Below are 24,583 nucleotides of genomic sequence, written 5' to 3'. Positions count from 1 at the left end.
TGCCGAACTTCTGGGTTCGGTGTTCAGGAGGCCGCCAAGAAGCCCCGCCGCCCGGCTGTCACCTTTTAAAACAGCCGGGGGGCTTCTCGGAGGCCTCCCGAATGCTGAACCCGGAAGTTCGGGTTTGGCGTTCGGGTTCAGGAGGACGCTGGGAAGCCCCCCGGCTGTTTTAAAAGGTGAGAGCCGGGCGGCTGTGTTTTTTTGTGAGGGTTTTTTTTTCATTGCACGGATTAATTGATTTTACATTGTTTCCTATGGGAAACAATGTTTCTTCTTACGAACTTTTCGTCTTACGAACCTTCCCCTGGAACCAATTAGGTTCGTAAGACGAGGCATTACTGTACAGCCATTTTGTTTTGCAGCTCGACACAATGATGGCAACCTCAGCAAAATATATAGCGGTAGTCCTCAACTTACAACCTTTTGCTTATTGATTCTTTAAAGTTACAACAGTACTGAAAAAAGTAACTTATGACCATTTTTCATATTTCGGACCATTCCCGCACACCATGACACATGATAAAAATTTGGATGCTTGGCAATTGCCTCATATTTATGACAGTTGCAGTATCCTGCGGTCATGTGCTCACCTTTTTGTGACCACCAGGCAAGCAAAATCAGTGGAGAAGCCAGATTCACTTTACAACTGTGTTGCTAATTTAACAACTGCAGTGATTCACTTAACAACTGTGTTAAGAAAGGTCATAAAATGGGGCAAAACTCAATAACTGTCTCATTCAGCAACAGAAATTTTAGGCTCAATTGCAGTTGTAAGTCAAGGACTACCTGTATTGTGTCATATAAAATCCTACTTATGAGGGATATCATGACAAACAAAAAGGGACAGAATATCATTTAGGTTATGACATCATTGGGCACACTTCTGCAGATGTTCGTATTTCTTGGTTAATTTTTCAAATTAAATTTTTCAAATTTGTACATTTCTCTTTAATTACCGTATAAAGAACTTTTTTGGGAGCTGTTTTGGTTTGATTTTTTAAGAAATTGGGTAAACTATTTTTTCTGGTTGAAATTCAGGTTCTTGGGAAAACTGCTAATATTTCTTTGAAAAACCCTGATTGGATTCAGAGTTTAGAAGATGAAATTAGTTTGGAGAGAGTTAATATTGGTCTGCCTTCATCAACAAGTTCTACTTTGCTGTGTGAAGATGCAGAAGTTACTGCAGACTACGATATGGAAGGTTTGCTAGATTTAAGATTGATTCTGTTCAGTGGGTGCTATCTTATAGCACATATTGCTAATGTATAACACATCACAGTCGAATCTATTGAATTCACTGAATTTTAGGATGAGAATAAAAACTATTTTTCTCATCTGTTAATACCACATTCCTATACTTAGTTCATAAACTTGTCTATCAACAAAATCTTTTCTAAATTTACTTTATTGATTCTGTATGGGACCGTTAGCAGCAACAATTTATATGTCATTATTACCTTTTATTTGGCACATATTTACCAGAATGAGATGTTAAAGTGTACCTAAATTTCAAATAGAATACTGAGGAGTATATAATAGTTAAGCTCCTATTTATTGTCAAGATGCCAGGATTCCAATAATTTAATTAGCAATAAGTTTGCTAATATCTATATGTTTTCCACTGTGCCAGTGTACCAAAAAAGTTAAAGACTTGACTGTTGTCCCAAGCCTTGGATTAGGGTAGCTGGGCTCCCTATCAAATTGTATGAGGCTTAGTTTAGCTAGGTCTACCATCAGTTCCTGTTTCTTTATTTTTATATAACTGTTAACATTTATTTTATCAGATTGGAGTTGAAAGGTGCTTAAATAAATAAATTAAAATAATTCACATTGCACTATATGACATTAAAATAAATGAAATCTGGATGTATCCACATTTTAAACTTTGAGACTACATGTTAAAGTGTGACATTTCTGCATAATAATTTTCATTTTATAGCATATCACCCAATTGTGGTAGTCAGCGTATCACCCAATTGTGGTAACATTTATAGGAATATTTTTCTTCATTTCAAGGTGATGTTGATGATTATAGTGCTGAAGTAGAAGAAATTATCCCACAACATCTACAGCTAGCTTCAGGCTCTAATCTTGGAGCCTCACCTGCCTCTTCCCCTCGTTCAAGCCCCTGCCAGTCCCCTACTCCATCAGAGGGTCTGCCTCCAACTCTACCATCAAGGCCAAGCAGGACACCTAATAAGACGCCTGGACCTCCGGTGTCTTCTCAAGGTAGATATTTATTCATTAATCAAACTTCCATTCTGTCATTCTCAAAGGCACTAACATTAACTATAGTGAATATAGAAAGCAGTTTTTTGAGATGTAAAAGAAATTATAACTTCAAAAAAAATCCTAGCTTTAGGATAATATAGAAGCTGTACAATTCAATTGAAAAACAAATTGAATTCTGTTGGGGGGAAATTAAATTTAAAAATGTATAATAACCTGGTTTGCATAAATGTGCACATCCTCTTATAAGTAAGGATGTGGCTGTGTTCAGAATTAACATATCACATACAAACTAGTGTTAAATAGTAATCAGTATCCACCTGTCATCAATTAAATTGACTCTGATCAAGTACATATAAAGTTCAACTGTTCCAGTAGAATTTTCCCAACATTTACATAGTTGCTTCTTACAGCAAAAGACATGGTCTTAGGCCGTTACAAAGTATCAAAGAGATCTCATTGTTGGAAAGCATCAGTCAGGAGAAGGGTACAAAAAAAATTCCAATATAGCATGAAATACAGTGAAGACAGTCATCAATAATTGGAGAAAATATGGCATGGTAGTGACATTACCAAGAGCTGAATGTTTATCAAAACTGCTGAAAAAACAAGATGAAAATTAGTCCAAGAGCCTGCAAAAGACCTACAATATTACAGGAGCAGCAGGAATTTCTGGGCAAGTACTACAAGTGACAATAATCTCCCATATAATTCATTCGCCTGGGCTTGATTGGCAAGAGGGAAGCCTTTTCTTATGGAAAAAACACATAAGTCCAGCTACATTTTGTAAGACCTATATCAAGACTGACAAAAGCATATCAGAAAACGTGTTATAGTCTGTTGAGACCAAGGTTGAACTTTTTGGCCATAATTTAGAAAAGTATTTTGGCACAAAAACAACACTGCATCATCAAAAGTACACCACAACTGCAGTGAAAAGTAGTGGTAGCATAATGTTTTGGGGATGCTTTTTTTAGAGATAACTAGGGCTATAGTCAAGAGTAAGAGATTTATGAACAGTTCCAAATATCCGTCAATTTTGGCACAAAATCTTCAGATCTCTACTAAAATTCTGAAGATAAAAAGGAATTCCACGTTTCAACACAACAATGATCCAAAGCAAACTTCCAAATGAACAAAAAAATAACTTCACCAGAAAAAGGCAGCATAGCAATAGTACTTAGACATATACTACTGCACAGGGCTTTACAGCCCTCTCTAAGCAGTTCACAGAGTCAGCATATCACCCCAAACAATCTGGGTCCTCGTTTTACCCACCTCAGAAGGATGGAAGGCTGAGTCAACTTTGAGCTATTAAGAATTGAACTGCTAAACTGCAGAGAGCCAGCAATCATCAGAGGTTGCCTGAAATATCATGCTGTTAAGCTCTTATCACAAAAGACTGAATGCTGTCAAAAAATCAAAAGTGTTTCAACAAATATTAGTTTGAGTGTGCACATTTATGCAATCATGTTATTGTACTTTTTTGTTTTCCTCTCTAAAATATTTCAGTTTGTTTTTCAATTGAATTGTATAGCCTTTTATGTGATATTAGAGATGGGAAAATTCTGGTTACTTCATCTGATTTTTTTTTAACATCACAAAAACCTGGTATTTTAACATGGGTGTGTAGACTTTTTACAATATATTCAATGTACATAAAGCCAAATACAAAAACATAAATAAAATATGAAACTAAAATAAAAATACACAAAGCAACTAAGAAACCTTTATTGGTGCCAGTTTAGTTCTAGGGGGAGGGATGTGCATGCACACACATATACATATGGTTTCTGCTCACCAAACATCTCAAAAATGTGAGATTATATTAAGGTATAATCCTTGAAGTGCTTTTCGTAATACACACACTAACACAGTGATAGCATTATTTCCTCTGTGAACTATCCCTTTACATTATTTTCACATTCACCAGTAGACTTTCAACCTATAACTCAACTAAAAGAGTCTACTCAAGGCTTGGAACCAAAACGCCCACCTCCACCTCGACCAGGAATGCCACCTCCTCGCCCTGCTCCACCACAAAGACCCCCTCCTCCATCAGGTAATGGAATAAACATGAAAACAGTATAGACATAAGATTTTTCTGTTATTTTTAGATAACATAAGTTTATTATCCATCACATTTAGATATGTTGAATTGTAATTCAGCACAGTGCTTCGAAATGTGTAGTCTTGTAGCTGTTGGAGTCCCATTCATAACTGATTATTGGATATGCTACTTTGGGGTCATGATACTCATTAACAGCTAGAAGGCTACAGGTTTTTGTTTTTTTTACTTTGGTTTGACATGGAAAAAACAGATGACTCTCAGGCTTATATATTTACCCTCCTACCCTTCTGATGCAGTTTCAGAAAGACTTTGGAATTGCTTCTGTTATTACTTAATGGTCTACCCATTTTCTATCAATTCTGATGATATAGTGTTAACCATGCTTTATTTGAAACAGTTACAACCATCATTTCTATTGATTCAAAACCCAATTATAATTAATATTCTCCACATTTCCCAGTGACTGACTCAGATTGGATCTCCGCATTTTGTTCCATACTAAATTCTCTCTGTAATCACATTATTTATTTGCACATAACAGAAGTTTTAGCAAGACTTCTTAGCTTTCTATAAGATAGCTGCTCTGGATTATGTATATACGGGAATATTATCATTATTGTCATTACACAATATAAGCCCGAAGCTCCCATATAATGAATGATAATAAATTTGTTTACTATGATTCTTAATTTCTTTCTAATCATTTTTCAATTAATACTTTTTTACTGCTGCCTTTATCTCTTACTCCTAAGGGAGTAAGAGTCCTGCACTTACTAGAAAAGAAGTTGGAGGTAATGATTATTTAACTATGGCTTAACAAATGCAGATGTTTTGTTCATTTATTTGTTTATTTAGTGATTTTCATGCTGATTTTAGTTGGCTGGGTAGCTCACAAAGTAAAGAATAACATAAAACCAATCAATAAATAAGGCTACAATAAAACTAATCCCAAAAAGTTTTACAAAATAGTTACAAAAGAGCCAGTTTTTACAGCTGTTTACAGCTTTGCAGAAGGTTAAAACAGAGACTAAAGAGGAAGGGTGTTCTACAGAAGAAGGACTGTCATAAAAAGTGCATGCTTCTACTAGATCAGGGGTCCCCAACCTTTTGGACCTCAGGGACCACCAAGATCATAATTTTAAATCCCACAGACCCTAATTCATAATTTTAAGTCCCACAGCCCACTAATAAGATTTTTTTTGGAAAAGATAAATACATTTGGAAAATAATGATCAGAGAACTTCCATTTTATTAATATGAAATGTACCTAATTAATATAGCAAAATGATAAATGCTTATTTAATTATAACAAAATGATAAATGCTTATTTAATCATAACAAAATCTTTAAAGGTTGTTTTAATTGTAACAAAATTATTAAAGTTGGTGTAAGTATTGTAAAATAATTGAAGCTTATTTGACAGTGGCTTGCTGATATTGTTGGGAAAGTCAGTCCCATATTCCAGAGCTGTAGCTGTAGTTCCTCTCCTCCCCTCCCCCTTCCATTTTCTCTTCTTTCTTTCCTTACCTCTTCTTCCTTTGCTTTCCTGCTTCTTCCCTTCCCTTTCCTCTTCTTTCCTTCTTTTGTCTTCTTTCCTTTCCTCTTCTTTCTTTCCTTTCCTTCTCTCTTCTCCCATTAGGGCTCAGGCAGCAGAAACCTGGAGCTACAAAGGGCGGGAGGAGAGGAGAAGCAAGGCTCATAGGGTCAATAGAAAGAGAGAGAAATAGAGAAACGTGCATACAGAGTGGAAGGAAGTTGGGAGAAGCTAAAAGTTAGGCTGTGTAGGGAAGGCTAAGAGTATGCAGGAAAAGCACAGAGAGGCAGTTTAGGGCTCAGGCAGCAGGAACTTTGAGCTGCACGGGATGAAGGCAAGGCTTGCAAAGGTGAAAAGAGAGAGAGAAGTGGGGGAAGCCCTCAGCCAGGTTGGATAGGGACGCCAGTTTGCAGCTAAGCCCTTGAGAAATTGGCGGCCGCTGCTGCAGCTATTCCTCTAGTTCCGGGGGGGTCTGAGAGTGCATGTGCAGCCCCAGAACATACGCTTGCCTTCCGGAGCCCTGCTGTTGCTGCTGCCCCCCTTCTCAGCCCCAGAGCAGCAGTAGCTGCGTCTCCACCAAGATCTGCCGACCTCGGAAGGCAAGTGCCCATTGTGTCCACAATGGACAGCATACTCCAACTGCTCCAGATGTCGGACCAGATGTTGTTTACCAACATTTCCCCACTAGATAGCAACATTAAAGGGAAGGGCCTGAAGTATGCCTGCTTAATCTGTTCTGGCTAACTGAAATCCAAGTACTAACAACCTCAGAGATTTTATTGCCAGTCAGGCAACGGAATTCAACAGTTCAGACAAGGATGATGCTGGGCAGTATGAAAGGCAATACCAGAAACAATCCCAAACGGTTCCCTAGTGCCCAATTTTAATCAAAGAACCTCAAATCTGCAAAACAGCAATGACAGCTGCCTCTCCTTCTACCTCCACTAGTATCTCAGCTGATGTATAACCATAAACCGAAACCCAGCTGGCATAATTCTGAGAGTAATGCCCTCTTTCAGGCCCACCCAGATTTTGTCAGGTTGGCACTCTCATCTATTATAAGATTACAGACGAGGGTAGCCTTATTACAAACTACCGTAATCTGACATTCAAAAACAACAGCAGAGCTCAGTGTTCTAATAACCAGGGACTAAAGTTTGAGTGCTTTGCTGTCAGACAACAAGACCACTTGCAAATTCTGGATCCTGTATTCCCATCACCATGATTATATTCCTGCCTACTCCCTCACCTTCACATGCATACACACATACACGGCTCTTCACATATGCATAGCACTACAACCCATCCCACCTTTCAAGGGACTCAACTACTCTTGTCTACACTCGCCCAAGCACTTGGTGGCCTCAACTAAGTCCTTCTAGGGCAAAGAACACACATTCCTTACGCCTAGTTGTGGGGGATGACCATTCCCTCCCAAGGGCTATGACAGTGGTAAATTGGTGTTTCCACTTATTTGTGTTATTTTAAGATTGTCAGCTTTTATTTTTCTTACTACAATAATATACAATGCAACTATTGTAATTAAAACATTTATTAATCATCTTATTAAAAAAAACCTTACAATTCTTTTTATTTTTGCCTTTTCTTAATCTAGTATGTTGCTTACATGCTTACTTTTCTGCTTTCCTCTGATAAGGTTTTGGTGCTCCTCCCAGCCCTGTTGTAGCTAGGAAAGAAGAAGGTACTCTTATTCTTAATGTCATGCTGAATTTTTAAAGTGAATATATAAATATTTAATCTCTAAATTTCATATGTACAAGTAATAAACATTTAGACTTCTCTTTATATTTCATAAATTTAATGTTAATGTTTGAAATAATCTTACCAAATAGAATCATGTTGTTAGCTATTTGTAGACTTTTGGAATGGTCAACTTATTCATTTCAATAATAATTCACATTCTTACCTGTGCCATTAACAAGCTAGTTCAGTTTGGCAGTAGACAAAAAAAAATTTCTATATTTCTTCTTCTATAACAAGTAATAGATACACAATATATTCCAATTGTGCTCTTATCCAATACAATATATATTCTTCAATAGACTTATTCCCTTTGCCTTCCACCAACACTGCTTTTATAAAGTCCTCCCATGTTTCATTATAATTATTTACTTTCATCATCCCTTTTTAAAATTTAATTTCTGTCGTTTGTTGCCATACTCTAATTTCTTATACCACTCCAGATGTGGTATCCAGCTGGTTCAAACCGGTTCACGTGAACCAGTAGCAGAAATTTTAACTGGTTCACCAAACCCGCAAATACCACTTCTGCCTAGACCTGCCTCCACCCCTTACCCCCCTTGCTTGCCCCCACCCCATCCTATATATGTTGCCCAGCTAATCACCTCACCTTCGTGCCTCAAACGCTGTGCTTACCAAAACTAAGTATGCCGCTAGTTTTCCCTTCGCCTTGAGTCGGGGGCCCAGGGATGTGCCATTCCCTGAGGCCCTGGAGCCTTCACCCACTTGCCATTCATCTCAGCTGGGTCAGGAAACTCATCATTCCCTGGCTCCGGCCTTGGCCAAAGACTCCGTCTGCCTTGACCAGGTCAAGGAATGCGCCATTTCCTAGCTCCAGCCTTGCCTTGTAACCTCCACCTATTCGCCTTGACCAGGTCAGGGAATACACTATTCCCCAGCTCTGGGCTTCCCTGGGGCCTCAGCATGCCGCTGCCCGCTCATCTTCCACCTCACTTACCTTCATCCGCTCCTTGGTGGGGTGGGGACAAGGTGAGGCTCAGCCGCCTTTCACAAGAAGCTTCCAGCCACCAATAGTTTTTGGCTGCCTTCTGAGCAGCTCTAGTGCAGCAGGCTATTCTCCTGATTGGGTCTGGCCGCAAGTAGCTCTGGCTGGCAATAGGGTGCACGGCCGGTGCAAAGAACAATGTGGCAACGGGACTTCGGGCCTCTTTTCAGCCTATAATTTTTGGTAATTTTTGGCATAAAAGGCCTGCACCCATCGTTACTTTTTTGATGCAAGAAGCCTCCAGCCGCCACTGCCGGCTCGGTCTGGCTGGCAGAGGTGGTGGTTGCAGGCTTCTTGCGTCAAAAACTACAGTCCAAAATAGAGGCCTGTAGTCTCATCGCCACCCTGTTCTTTGTGCTGGCTGCACACGTGCACTCCATTGCCTGCTGATGCATGTGTATGACCGCACCCCATTGTCAGACCCGCACTCAAGACTTGATTGAACTCATATGACTCAGTGGGTATGACCAACTCGATGTCACTCACAGCAAGGTGCCACTCCACCTTGCCATGAGTGATGTCAAATTGGCCATGCCCAATCAGTCACATGAGTCCACCAAGCTGCGCAGAATCCCACCCCTGCTACCACTCATTTCTTTGAATATCCCAATTTTGTCCCCAGTATTTATCCTTTACTAATCTATCTTGCCATTTACAAATTTACAATCAATTCATTTTTTGTTTCATTTATATCCTGTTTTTCCACTAGCAATATTAATACAATCCTCGGTGACATATCTAAATTTACATTCAGAAGTGCTCTAATTTCCCTAAACATCATGTGCCATGTGTTTGTGTACTATTACAATACCACCCATATGTTTATATGTTCAACTTCTTTCTTGCACGTCCTACAAATATTTGTATATTTAACATCTATTCGATTTAATTTACTTGGTGCTAAGTACCACCTCCATATAACTTTATATCCATTTTCCTTAACTCTTAACTCTCATATTCTTATATACACTTACAAATATTTTTCCAGTCATTATTATTTATTTCTCCTAAATCTGATTCCTAAATTAATTTTAAACCTTTTGCCTGATTTTATAATCCAGTTAATAATCTACATATTTTCCCAATTCTTCCTTTACCTATATATTCTTCATTCACCTCACATTCTTTTATCATCATTTCAAATTTTGTTGTCTGTCTTTTTTCCTTGAATCTCTCTTTCATTTTTATCAATTTCTGTCACTGTATTAAATTCAACCAGTTTAATTTAATATATGATAAAACATTGTTCAGTTGTGTTATATTCTTTATCTTCTTCCAGTCTTCCCATTTAGCATATATATCTGGTTTTCTTTTAATTTATTAATCCATTCTTCTTTTAATCCAATCTTAGGGAATTTCTTCATTTCTACCACCGGTGTTAAAGGAGAAATACCTGGCATTAACTGATATCTCCATTTATTCCATAAATTTTTTTTAAAAAATTTAAATGGGATGTTGAATTTGAAATTGTAATTTTCTAGTATTTCAAGAATCATTAGTATTCAGTGTGTAGTTTCAGTGACCAACATGCACAAGAGATTTGGAAGCGGGGGCATCCTTTCATATCTGAAAGCTCAGAAACCCCCTACTCCACAAAGATAATAGAAGCTATATATCAATATTAAATATTTATTAATCATAGAGAATCTGAATTTAGAAATATATTCTAATTAAGCATCCCCTTTCTTTAGCTTATAATCAGTCTCTGCCTCCCACTGGACAAATAAACACAGGAACATCTGGACCCAGTACATGTAGACCGGTAAGGATATATATTTTCTGGTAATGCCGTGAAACTTGGCAGGCATGGGGGAAAGTCAAGCTTCTGTCCTCTATCGTGTGGGCGCCTCTCTCCCTTGATAGATTTGTCTCGAGTGGAGAGATCGAGAGCGCCCATCTTTCCTTCCCCCTCCCGGCCGCCGAAGAGAGCAGTGTGGCGCTTGCAATGAGAGCCATCTCGGTTGCCCTCCCCATTGGGAGCCTCGCGTGCTCAGAAAAGCCGCTACTGCCGCCACTGGCTCCCACCACTCGCACAGGAGGCAGGATCCAAGGAAGTAAGATTGGGAGCCTCGCACGCCAACCGTTACCGCGGGAATGAGTTGGCGCCTAAGTCAGCTCGGCGAGTGCCGGTTTGTGGGTTTTTTGGGATGGTGGTGGTTGTGGTAAAAGACTGATCTGCAGCCCTAACTAGTCCACAGCTTGCCGGGAGGAATCGCTGCTGAATTCCTTGCTGAATTCAGCGCGGGTCTATTTTTATTTGTATCCCTGGGGAGAGGAGCCTGCGAAGCGGGTCCAGGAGCCTCTAATACGGGGTTGCAGAGAGGCGGCTTGCCACCACCGGACTACGGGAAAGCCGCCACTGCCACTGCTGAGAGAAGCTGCTTCCCGTAGTCTGGCAGTGGCGGCTTCTCACATACTGCAGTGGTGGCGTTCAACAGCGGCGACAACAGCTCTCCTGTAGTCTGGCAGTGGTGGCTTCTCGCACAGTTTGGCAGTGGTGCCTGGTGCCAGCCCCCAAACCACATGAAAAGCCCCCACTGCAGGACTACGGGAGGGCTGCCGCCGCTGCTGACCACCACCCAACTCCCCCCCCCACCCCCAGCCACATTCAATGTATAAGACACATCCACTTTTTGCCCTACTTTTTTGAGGTAAAAGGTTGCATCTTATAGACTGAAAAATACAGTATGAAACATTTAAAAAAATATTTTCTAGTGATACCAACCAGAAGGCCCCTGGTGTGTATTTTAACATGATCTTAAATATTCTAGTTTTTCAGTTTAAATCCATATAGCTAAATCTGAGGATATCTCTATAAACATTACCATTTATAAAGTGTGTGGTTAATTTTAATATTACCAAAAGAAATCCTGAGTCTATTATCTCAATCACTTTTCTTTTTGCATGGCTTATTTCCACCTTCAAATATGGGCTGGAGTTGAAAAATGGATGTAGTGAAATTATATAGAAGGATGAAGATCTAGTTCCTTGTTATATAGTTCATTTCACCATTTTGTAAACATAAACCTGTACCCTCACTTAGGATATTTCAATAACAAACATGGTTGAATTTCTGACAAGAGTTAGTTCCAAATTAGTGAATTAACTGGATACATTGAAGCTTATTTCTTAGCAAACTAACTGGACTGGAACTGGACATCTTCAGTCAGAAAATCATATTGTTTACTCCCCAAATTGTTTACTACATGGAAAACAAAGAAGAAATGATATTGCTTTCATGGTTAGGCAGGATATAGCAAGAACATTACTATACCATGGGGTCCATGACTGAATGGTATCAATTAGACTTGATTGATAACCCATTGATCTCTGATACTGAAGAAGAGGTTGAGGAGTTCAATTTGAAATTGACAAAACATGGAAGCAGGATGTGCTGCTTGTGATTAGATAATGGGATACCAAAGTTGGAAATATTGGGGGGGAGGGCATAATTGGTTGTATGGGACAGAGTTTCTTAAAATGGGGAAATTAAGGGGGAGGGATTATTTGGGCAATTCCTGGAAGGTTTGACAAAGGGTCTGAGTAACTAACAATCAAAATATCACAACTTTTCCAGCAACAATTTGCTAATTTGCTGGTATTCTGTTGCAGTTATTAAGCCTCTCTTTACATTTTTATATTTGTCTTTTTTGTCCCTCAGTTTGTCAGAGAGCTCTTTGTACAATCCTGCCAAACTCCTTAGATGTCTTGTTTTTCTTCTCTGTGGTATTGTTTCTGTTTGGGTCTTTTTATTTACTTTTTCAGAATTTTCCAAACATCCTGAACTGTTTTTCCCCACCAGAATTTCTATCCATGGAATCCTCCCTGTTCATCCTCCTAGTTTGTTGAAGTTCTGTTAAAATCTGGAACACGAATCTGACTTTGTTCAGTTATCCTTGCCTGCATTATGGTGAATCGTAGCATGACATGGTCACTCTCCATTTCCACAGTCATTTTATCCCTATTAAGCATGAAATCCAGTATAGCTGATCCTGTAGTTCCCCCCCTCATATTTAGTATGATAAAGTTGTCAACAATGTATGTTAGGTAGCTGTTCCATCTTCCACTTGCTGCAAAATTTTCCCAGTTGATGTCAGGGTAAAATCCCCAGTGGTATGTTTCCTGCACGTTTCAGCTTACTGACTCATTATTTCTTTTTTCCTCCTAGTATTCACTCAAATACTTTCAAAAGACCTTCATCCTTAGTGTTGGGTATTTCTGTAAAGGTCTAGTATTTTTTACATACAATGCAGCTCCATTTTTGTTGCATCTGTTTCTTTTGAACAAATTATTTCTTTTTAGCAGTATGCTTCAATCATGGCTTTCATCATAACAATTTTCAGTAATAGCAGCAATGTTATATCTTCCCTCATGCACTACAACTTCAGATTCTCCCTATTTGTTCCCTATTATTTCTTTTTAGCAGTATGCTTCAATCATGGCTTCCATCATAACAATTTTCAGTAATAGCAGCAATATAATATTGCTTCCCGCATGCACTACAACTTCAGATTCTCCCTATTTCTCCCTATTTGTGTACAGGCATCCGAGCCTTTTATGGCTGATCTTGCATTTGCTAGCTGCATCTCCTGTTTTGTACTTGAGTGTCATTTCCTCATCACCACTTCCTTCCTTATTGTGAGATTCATTGTGTTGGTATTTATGCTTCATGTTTGGTCCTAGAGATTGGCCTCCAGATTCAATTTAAAGCCTTTCAGATGACTCAAGCAAGATATTTCAAACCCATATTTCCTAGTTTTTGTGAGGTGCACCCTGTCTCTTGCCAGGAGCCCTACATATAAGTAGATAGAAAACAGTCCAGGCAGCACTATCCCTTGAACCAGTTTACCTCAAAAATCCTCCATTCTCTCATTTTGCCTTTCTGCCTCCCTTGATTTTTTTTCCCCAGGCTTTTTGTTGTAGTTGTTGTATCATTCGTCCCAACATGAACAAGGAGAAAGGAATATGAATTCAATTAGTTGGGTAAGCCTCTCTGTCACTTCTTTGAACCTTGTACCTGGGAAGCAGCTTTATAGGTTGTCTGGTCTGCAGACTGCTGATTTGTATTTCTGAGAAGGTTTCCTCTTCTTGGATACCCATCAGACTCTTCTTTTCTGTGACAGTCTGAGCTATTTTTCTTCCTGTTACTGTAACAGTCGATGAAGGTTCTTCTCCAGATGTCTGCATGTGTTCTTCCAGAGGGAGGGTAAGAAAGTGAATTTTAAGCTCCAGTGGCAAGCATAGTCCTCTCAGGTGTTTTGTCTTTTGAGTGACCTGTTGCCTCCTTTTTCTTCTAAGGTTCCATTTTTCTTGGTAGTTGTTTCTTCCTTGGTGGGTTCAGTTTGTAGACAGACTTCTTTTCCAGAATTTCTCATTTCCACAGATAAGTCTCTGAGTGGTTATACATTTGGAGGTCTTGCACTTTCTCCTCCTGTAGTTTGATCAGTTTGCATCGAGTCTTCGGAGAGGGGCGGCATACAAATCTAAGTAATAAATAATAAATAAATAAATGCATGTATAAATTAGAGGCCTCGGGCAGCAATACAAACATAGCACACACCTTGCAGGTTACCACAAGATAGCCTCTTTCTCCTTGACTTTATTACTTTTAAGAGTTGTGCAGATCAAATAGCTATTCCTTTATACGTACTTACTTTTATATTGAAGAATGTAAAGTTTTATTAATTGCTAAGATGTCAAGAAATAGGTGAAGCCGCCTTCCCTGACTTGAGAACCTCCACATGAATGGGCATCTAGAAACTATCAGTCTAGAAGACAACAGAACTGAAGCCCGATGAATCTGCAGGACCCTAAGCTAGGGAAAACTAGCTTAAGTTGCCAGCTTACTTTGAAACAAACCAACTCCAAATTAGTCATGCTCAAAAGTTTATACTTCCATTTCAGATTGTTCCTCCACGAGCTGGAGTTATTAGTGCACCACAAAGTCATGTGCGATCTTCTGCAGGAAAGCATATGCCTGAACATCACCCTAAGCCACCAGAATTAACAACAGGTAAAATTGGTCAGTATATTATGCATTTTTATTTTTAATATAATTCTTCTTCATAAAAAATGTTATAAATTCAGTCAAGGAAATACAGATGCTATCCCTTGGATGAAATCTATTTCCAAAATATTCACTTCTTATTTTTAAAGCAACTTAGGTCAACTATAAGGCAAGATTCACCGTGAGTTGGGCCATCATATAAATTTTATTAATATATAAAATAAAGATTGCAAAGTATGTTTTGCTTTCCTTGTCTATAAGAAACAATTACTACTTTTTTTTAGTGCTTTTAATAAATTAACAGTCTTAACAGTGATTTGGAAAAGGAAATTCCCAATTATTTTTTAAGGTATTCAAATCTAAAATAACTACTGCATTATATGAAACAATTCTAGAATCCAGGATTTGTGGTATAGCTTTTTTTGAGTAGTGGTGTATCCATATAATATCGGAAAAAATAGGGGAAATTGTTAGGTCATTTTATGTCAATCTCCTTTAAATATTAGTATTTTTTTCAAAATGTCTAAATATTTAAAAAGCAATTTAAAAATTACTTTTTCAGTGCAAACAAATAAAAGTCCATCATTCTAATAGGAATGTAACAAAATATTGAGATAACTGTAGGTACCAGTATCTATTATTAATGTCCGGCTTTCTTGTATTTGGAAGTTTCAAGGAAAATGCACTGTTCCTGATCCATATTGATTACAGTAGTAATGCAGATTATAAAACAGTTGGAGCTCTTTATAATGCGTATGTATAGTGTTAAGCAAGATTTCAATTTCTCTTCAGTAGAGCTTCACTTTGAGACTGAATAGCAACACAACTGCTCAGAAATTAGTATTATTCTCCTGTATTGCAAAGAAATTGTCAGTTAAAATGCAGCCTAGATATCAGTTGCACACTGTACTGAAAGTGCAACTGAATTATAGAGTTTAAATTTTTTTGTACTTATTTATTTATTTTTAAGGTTATATCAGTGTTGGCAAACCTTTTCAGCACTGAGTGATGAAGCAGGAGCACTGGAAACCAGAAGAGCTGATCTGGTCACCTGGTCTTCCAGTTTCTGGCATGAATGCACGGTTGAAGAACAGCTGGTGCGCTGGAAACTAGAAGCTCAGCTTTCTGGCGTTCACATGCATGTCAGGGAGCTGCTCTTCTGGTTTACAGCATTCCCGTGCATGCAAAGACCAGCTGGCTGGCACACATGTGCACACCGGATTCCAGAAGAGCAATAGGTGATGGCTGGCATGCCTGGAGAGATGGCTCTGCATGCTACTTCCAGCACACATGCTATAGGTTCACCATCACTGGTTTATATCTATTTTCTTCTAAAATAATGTTCAGGGAATAACAGTTTTTTGTTCTTAGGTTAATCAAGTGTATCTGTGTCCCACTAACCAATAGTTTAAAAAAATCATTATAGTCTGTTGCACAGTCAGCCAGTTGTTCAGACTGGGTTTGGCATTACTGCTATTATCACTATCATTATTAAAAATATTTTGGGTATTGAATCTAAGAAAATATTGAATGTATTTATAGGGTCATCTATACTTCCCGAACCACTTAAACCACAAGGAGCAGTTCCTGTTCAACCCACGTCTGGTGTAAAGATGCAGGAGCCACTTATACCCATGACAGCAACGTCTCAAACAGCTGCTCCATCAAACCTGGAGGCACCACCACAGCCTCCCCCCCGCAGCAAATCATCCCAAAGTTTGCCTTCTGACAGCATTCCATCACAGAAGCAAGTATGTACTGAATATTTTTTTAAACATTTTCTTTTGGGTGAAACATATCTACTACTTCTTCTGTACTACTCAACTCAAAAATACTGCTGTATTCAGTGTAGAAAGCTGAATAACTCATAAATTGCCAATATAGGCTTAAACTATTAAAGTCCAAATTAAGGCTGAAGTGTTCCATCACTCGCTTCCTAATCTCTTGTCACAAGGAAGCATAGGCATAATTCAAGTGAACAAATTATGTTTAGAATTATCTTGGATTCAGTACATTGGACGTTAGTTAGGTTTATCTTCATCATAGACAAAATCTGTGCCAGAATTTTATTTCCTGGAGAGGTTCTGTTTCTGTAAATTGTTCCCTGAAGAGTTTACAGAAAAATATTTAAAATATTTAAATTTGCAAAAGGCAAAAAATTACAAATATTGAAATTAATACGGAATAAAATTTGCAACAACAAAATAAAGAGGGGGAGTAATTAAAACTTTAAAACGTGGGCAAATAAATTATATTTAATCCATTACAATCAAAGATCAGCCAGATGGAAAAATACAGTTTTTTATTGGCTGTAAGAAAATAATTGCAAATCTGAAAATTGTATGTGCCCATTTACCTTTGCTGTTTTAAAAGTAAAATAACTTTCAAAAATGTCTTAAAATCCATTTTTAAGAAACACTTAATTTGATAGATTTTAACCTGTCCTAATGTTGATGTATGTTAGCAATTGTACATACATGCAGCATATTATTGTGATCTATGAAGCAAATAGGAAAATTAATACCTTTATTAATTTGTCTTCAGAAAATAGAACAGGAAGAGAAAAATTATGAGCCTTTAGAATTTCTATAATTTGGCAATTCCATAATGTACAATATAATTGGTATTTGATGTAAGTAACATTTACCTTATATCCAATTTATTTTAAGAGAATTCAGCCGTTATCCAAACCCTGCCCAACTTTTCATAAGAATATAAAAAAGTTTGAGTAAGGATAAGAATATACGCGTTTTTGTTAAGGCAACAGAAAATGCACTTCTTGCAACCAGCAGCCTTCTCTGTAAACCTGGCCCATAGAGAAAAGCTGTTTGTTTTGAGGTACTCAGATTAGTGCAGGAAAAAGGAATCTGTATGTACATTGTATCTGAATTATAGTTCCCCTTAATGTGATCAACATAATACTGAGTCTTTTGGAAGCATGTTACCTTGGATTTCTCCCTAATGTTTTCTTTTGGTATCTGTCTCCTTTTCACAAGCAGGATCAACCTTCAGGGTAAAAGGTACCTGATTCTTTACTGATCTTACATTTTTTTCATCCATTCTATGTTCTCCATAAATTCTAGCATAAAAGATGTATGAACAATTATGTTCATACATCTGTGCTTGCACTGAAATCACCTGCCTGTCTGAGTAGGCAAATATGCATCATGTTATTGACATTTAAGGCAACTTACTTAACTTGACATGCTATGCCCTATAGGGCAAGAGTTTTCAAAATGTGTTTAATTTATTTAATTGTTAATTATTCTTTGGAAGTAGAGAGAATGAAAGTAGTATGACAGAATGCTAGACAGACTTAGCATTTATTCAAAAATTGCCTTATTTTTGTTCCTGACATTAATTGACAAGAGAGATGGGGATGTACAGATTCTTGCTACTGCCGTGGTAAAAGGGAGCAGATCAGTTTAGCAGCTCATTTAATAAAATGAAAAATTGAAGTCTTATTTACAATTCTCCAAGTGTACCTTACTCACATTTTGAGAACTCTTGCAACTGAGGGTGCTTGATTCTCTCACTATCTGAAACTATTTAACACTGATCAACACAAGTAGCCTGAGACAACATTTCAGAATCAGGAAAAATATTGGTTTCAACCTTTTTCAAATTTTATTTTTGGTTAAGTCAACCCTACTCTATCATATTTTTTAAAATGTTACTTTTAACATATAATCTATCTAGTTTAAGTTTAAATTAATCTTACCTTTTTAAAAACAAAAAAACACAAAAGCTTCTTTGCATCTGAGATCAATGCAAGAAGCATTATTTAAAATGTTATAAGCTGCTATTTTCGGTTTTGGTAATCTAATTAATGACATTAATTGCTGCTAAACTGTTTTATATCTATTTATTCCACCGTTAAGCTTCAGTGTTATATATTGATCATTAAGTATAGTGAATTTTCAAGTCAAGCTTTGCTAAATGTAATCTCAACATTAGAGTCTAATATTTCCAGTCATAACCTTTGATGGTTTTACATTGTATCTAAATATTATATTTATTGGAGTTTAGTTTTACATAATAGATATTTTAATATTAAAAGAAACATGTAGACTATGTCTAAATGATTACAAACAACTTGTCTTTAAGCTTAAGATCATTTCACTTGGGCAAGGGCGTCTTACGTTCCCTGTGCTGGGAGTTTGAGCCAGGTCGTTGGCTTGCACCTTAGGGCAATTGTCTGAGCTCACTAGAGAAAGGCTTTGGATGTGTGAGAATGTTGGTTAGGGCTGGGAGCTTGTGTATGATTTCCATTCTCACAGAGCTTTAATTCTATTGAAATTCATGGGACATATTTCTAATAGATAAACGATAGAGAAATTATTTTCCATTTTGGCCTGTTTATCAAGTACGAGTAGAACTTTCCATTACTCTTTTCAAATTAACATAACCCATATTTAAAAATGAGAAGGTTTGAGACTTAATTATTAAGTTTTTATTATGAAAAAATATTTTATATTACCTTTTTTCTTCACATGAATTTTTATCAGTTTAATGCTTCAATTCTTTATACCATGCAGTGCTTTTAACCCAAACATTCTGTTATGATCTTAAAACTTCCTGTAATTTTTCTTTTAAACTATAAGTATGTATTAGTATGTCTGTGTATAGTAAACCCATTTGCATATACTGTATATTGACAGGGATAATGCAGCGAAAATAATGAAATAATGAATAGAAATTGGAATATTTTTCAAGTATGAAGCAAATTACAAAAGGACAATGTTCAAATCCACTGCAACAATGGATCTTTTATGAGACAAGTTACATAATTGAACGCTATATTTATTTTTCAGATTAGAAGAAATGGAGTTCAGCAAGAAACACAACTAAACAATGATCCTTTTGAAGATCTGTCCTTTCAGCTGTTTTCTGAATCTAAAATTCAGTCAGTTCAAATGTCACCGATTGTATCTTTAAGTCAAAAGAAGCTGACAAACCTGCCTTCTACAACAGACAATTTCAATTTCAGTAACATAAGTACACCACATACACTAGCACACAGTAAATCTGAGGTACACATGTCCAATTATTTGAATCCATTTGCTACCAGATTAAACACCACAAACCCTTTTACTGAAAAAAATATTACTACTGGAAATCCATTTAGAACCAAATCTCAAGAATTTGGAGCAACTTCACATTGTTCAGCAGAAGGACCCACTTCTAATCCTTTTCCATCTCTAAAGCCTCCTATTCATCAGAAAAGCAAAGCTACATTTTATGTTGATACATTTGAAGATGATTTTAGTTTGCAGAGTACATCTTCTATATCTAACAATGGAAAACAAAAAGATTGGGTAACATTTGAAGAGGACGATTTAGTATTAACCCTGAAACCATTGGCCAATCCTACTGATTTAAAAAGAGCTTCTTCCCTGCAAGCAACTTATTTTTCACTGGGCACTGAACAAAATATCACTGACTCAAATTTTACTGTTTACAGTGGTCACAACAAAAATTCTGGATCTTTTCATCTATTGCCAGCAAGACCTCCTCCTGCACCTCCTATACCATCCAGATCTACCAACAGCAATTCAAGCACAGATCCTTTAATTTGTTTAGCACCTAAAACATTACCGACACAAGATTTTATGGAAAGATAAATTATTTAAGATAGAATTATTTAAACTGGGTAGAAATTATTAGTTAAAAATTAACTAATAGAACTGGGCATTGGTTTAATTCTGTATGTGCAATATTTTAATCAGATGCACTGAACGTTAATTCTTAGGTTACTACACAAAGGTGCAAGGTGGTGAATCATGCACAGAATCTAAGTAGAGATCTCATTCTATTCCTTTAATGGACACAATGCAAGGAAAAGTTATGCTTGTTTCAATTCCACTTTAGTTCATAGGAAAGTATAGCATTTTGTCTTTCAAGACCAACAAGCATGCATTGGTTTCTCTGAATAACGCACATAAGAGTTTTAAACAATTGTTTCTTGAATATTCTTATATAAGAATTTAAATACCGTTTTAAATGCCCTTCTGTTAGAACATAGAACCACTTCCAGTATCTGATAACTGGTATATTTATTATACGTAAGTATTCACCAAAGAATGTCAAAGTTTAATTAAGATGCCAATTGTTTATTAATGTTGGGAAATAAATTATAATAGAAGTTTATGAAGATTTGTAAAAGTGAATTCCCCCAACAATTGAAATAATTTTAAACAATATATAGTAATATATTTTTCCTATCATTGCACATGCTTTGTTTTGCAGATATGAGAAGATTTGTTGCAGCTTTATTGTTATTCTCCTGACCTTATTATATACCTTCCTATTCTAATATGAATGTTGCTTTCTAAGTTGAAGGAAATTTTATATTCATTTTGATAGGAAGATCTGTGTAAAGAAGTAATTGGATAGATGGTCCTTATATTTCAACTCTCCCAGCTTTTTCCTTTACAATGTATAGAAGTAATGTGTCTCAAATATGGTATCAACAAACAAAACAATAGCTTATGTATTATTTTGACAAGTTAAATATATCACTTTCCACAGATAAATATCAGTGTTATAGGTGATGCTTCTCGAGGCAGATTCTATAATCCTCTACATAATGCTTTGTAAACTTGAAATAGTCTGCCTCCAAAATCTTTACAACAGATGGCACTTAAATGTAGTATTTTCATGTCCTGAAGGAAATATATGTCTGTTCTATACTACTGTTAAGCAAGATAGTCTTTTCTTAGTCATATTGTCACACTTATTTATATTGCTTGCTTTTTTAAATTTATGAAAGTTCTCAAATTTTTTGAGAAGGGCTATGCTAAATGTCTGTTCTTTTCGCTGTATTTGCAGACTGTTATAGTATGCTCTGTTTACAAAACATTTTCCTTTTGTGGTATCTGAGTGAAGCACCTCATTCCATGAAGCAGTAAAAATAAACCATCATTTCAATTTCTCTGATATTGTTCCAATGTATTTATATAAATCATCTCATATAACACTTCTCATTAAAGTACAGTCATTAAATAGAGTGACTTCTATATTGTGCTTTTAAAAGTGTACATTTTGAAACAGCAGCAGAACTATAAATATTCTGGTTCCATAATGTATTAACATCTGTATTATGCACTGGTATTATAATGTTAGCAACACAACTGTATTCTCGGTAGTGCAATTAGAGTTCTTTTATATGTGCTCCTTGTTTAAATATTTAATTTTAGTTTCTACAGTTCTATTAAATTTCAAATTACAGGCCTCAGCATCTTCAATGGATTATAAAATTTGGCAACGAAGTACCACAAAAATTGCAACAAAGCATGTATGAGCATAGGATGAATAATTTATTATAATGTGTACTGCTAAAGGAAATCAATATTAGAGAGTCAAAGTTACAACAGTCTAAAATCCTATCTATTTTCTTTAGGTGTTTTCCTGTGCAAATTGCTTTGTTGGTGTATAACAATTTATTGCTTGTGGTACGCAATAATTGACTATCTCCATTAAAATATTAATATCGATGGTTTACAATACTGCATATACATATACTGTGAAACATGTTACTTTATGAAATAAATTTTTCCATTATTAGGAATATATCTCCATTATTGATGCTGTCAGAATTTGGCTTTACGCTCGTGGACTTAAAATTTTGAGATCATTTTCTAATCTAAGATCATCAGAGGCAATCTTTATATAAAGGCCCAGGATATCGGGAACCAACAAACTCCTTGAAGCAATAAGATTGATTGATGAAAGCTTTTGCAGAATATCTGGTCTGAACATTCTCTTGGTTCTTACTTCCATCTTAATGCTGCCTCAGTTTCTATGCCCTAACAGTTGTAACCTGTAAAAACAGACTGGAAAAAGTGAAAACATGGAATGGCTGCAATAATTTTTTAATGATAATCCTCATTCTACTTTTGTTTTTTGAGCCACCTAGAGCAGGGGTGTCAAAAGTGTGTCATCATGGCGTTGCCTTGAGATGTATCACCTATTTTTCCCTTAGCTAAACCGTGTGTGGCCAGCACATGACGCATCCGGCCTGGGGCTATGAGTTAAATAGCCCTGACCTAGAGCCTTAGATTGAAATGGGGCCATATAGTTTTGATTAATAATAATAGGAAATTTCCATCAAGGTGGTGTCAACTCTTAACAACCACATGGATTTTCCAGTACACTCCTTCATGATCCTTCAAGTCTTTCAATAGTGTATAAACAGTATCTCTACTGTAATTTAGTCCATACAGCCTGCTACCAATTGTCCTCTCTCCATCCTAATACAGTACCTTTCCTAGAATTATGAACCTCTGCAGAGAATTAGGTCCAGATTGTGTTTGCAGCTTCCAGTTTTCTTGTCCTACACAGTAACATCAGCAACTAGTCACTTCAAAGATTTTAATACAGTGGTATCTCTACTTATGAATTTAACTCGTTCTGTGACCTTTTAACTAGAAACGTTTGTAAGAAGAAGCAATTTTTCCCATAGGAATTAATGTAAAAGCAAATAATGCGTGCGATTGGGGAAACCACAGGGAAGGTGGAGGCCCTGTTTCCTCCCAGGAGATTCCTAAAGAGGCCACACGGAGGCTTCTCCCTGCCTTTTCTGGTGACAATTTCGGAGGCTCGGGTTTCTAAGTGGAAAATGGTTCTTGAGAAGAGGCAAAAAAAATCTTGAACACCCGGTTCTTATCTAGAAACGTTCATAAGTAGAGGTGTTTGCAGGTAGAGGTACCACTGTATATCATAAACAACTATAAGTTCCTCAGCTCTTTCTCAGTAAGTTGTTGCGTCCATGTGACCTGAGAAGCCCATCATCTGGCACTACATTGCCAATCACTTTACAAAATGTTGTCTTTCCATGTTGTTTTCTTGGTAAAACACAGGAATAGTTTACCTTTCTCTGCATAGTATGAAATGATGCCTTTACTGTCATCACTAAAGTGACATTTATAGCAATTCTCACTATTATGAGAATATACGGTAAGTATCACTAGCTTTTGCTTGGGAATTGGGATAACTTCTATGCCTTACATGTGACACTGTTGGGAGTGTGTATGCGTGACATATAGTATTATTCCCAATAATCTCCCCTCATCTCTCCCAGGAATGTCTCCCCCTATCATGATGAAGCAACACAGCAGGACCTGGGGAACAGGAAAGCTCTTAACTAACACAATTTAATCCAGTAGGGCAGGGGTGTCAAACTTACGTCAAGGTGGCGTCATGTGACATATTGGGATTTCCCCCCCCCTTCACTCAACTGAGTGTGGGCGTGGCCAGCATGTGATGCATCTGACACATGGGCTGGGAGTTTGACAGTCCTGCAGTAGGGCAAAAATACCAAAGTAACCATGTTGGCCATAAAAACATCAATAGCAAAAAAAAAAAACCCTTTAAAAAATATCTATAGGCAAACTTAAAGCTACAAAGTAGTGCAATCTAGACTTCTGAATCATACCAAATGGCAAGTAATAAACAGTATGGTATTGCACTGTATTTCACCAGCACCCCGGGGTAAGCTCTGTCCTCAATATCCTTCAGTAAGGGCCTGGCTTTGCAAATTGGGCTCCCCAATGTGGATATTCAATTGTGGAGATAGTTTGCTAGATTGACAGCAGACTCCTCCCTTATCTGCTCCCAGCACACTCTTTTTTTTTTTACAAGACAAGACAAACAATGAAAACAAATCAAGGAGAGAAGCAACCTGAAATTAAGGAGAAACTTCCCAACCCTGAGGACAATTAACCAGTGGAACAGCTTGCCTTCAAATGTAGGTGCTTCATCACTGGAGGTTTTTAACTTGTCTGGAATGGCGCACACAGCTCTCTGTGGGCACATCCTCTGTCGCCCCAGCTGTTTCAGGGCTCTGCCATGCCTCCCACCGGCCAGCTGGTCTTTGAGTATCTGCCGCGCATTTGTGTGGGGCGCATATGCCCATGCCTTACAATTTGGGTGCGGTGCAGGTGCATATTCAGGCGAGAGGCACATGTGCATGCA

General features: G+C 37.2%; 1 protein-coding gene across 12 annotated transcripts in view; it reads left to right on the top strand.

Annotated features, from left to right (window-relative positions):
- Positions 1-22,178, top strand: part of SYNJ1 (synaptojanin 1) — a 56,476-nt gene extending 34,298 nt beyond the window's left edge. For 4 of the 12 annotated variants that reach the window (XM_070750335.1, XM_070750330.1, XM_070750332.1 and 1 more), the window contains exons 23-30: positions 1,039-1,201; positions 2,017-2,229; positions 4,163-4,291; positions 7,492-7,536; positions 10,293-10,363; positions 14,506-14,623; positions 16,151-16,359; positions 19,423-22,178. In XM_070750335.1, coding sequence (XP_070606436.1) covers positions 1,039-1,201; positions 2,017-2,229; positions 4,163-4,291; positions 7,492-7,536; positions 10,293-10,363; positions 14,506-14,623; positions 16,151-16,359; positions 19,423-20,232 — 1,758 coding nt within the window. In that variant the 3' untranslated portion in view covers positions 20,233-22,178. Of the gene's footprint in view, positions 1-1,038; positions 1,202-2,016; positions 2,230-4,162; positions 4,292-7,491; positions 7,537-10,292; positions 10,364-14,505; positions 14,624-16,150; positions 16,360-17,607; positions 17,629-19,422 lie in introns of all 12 variants that reach the window. The other 8 variants (XM_070750338.1, XM_070750336.1, XM_070750337.1 and 5 more) reach the window with 6 other exon arrangements.
- The last annotated feature ends 2,405 nt before the right edge of the window (positions 22,179-24,583 follow it).

The sequence above is a fragment of the Erythrolamprus reginae genome, chromosome 4, assembly GCF_031021105.1.
Source record: "Erythrolamprus reginae isolate rEryReg1 chromosome 4, rEryReg1.hap1, whole genome shotgun sequence".
Taxonomy (NCBI): domain Eukaryota; kingdom Metazoa; phylum Chordata; class Lepidosauria; order Squamata; family Dipsadidae; genus Erythrolamprus; species Erythrolamprus reginae.
Note: the sequence above shows the minus strand (reverse complement) of the source record. Positions and strands in the feature narration are given on the sequence as shown.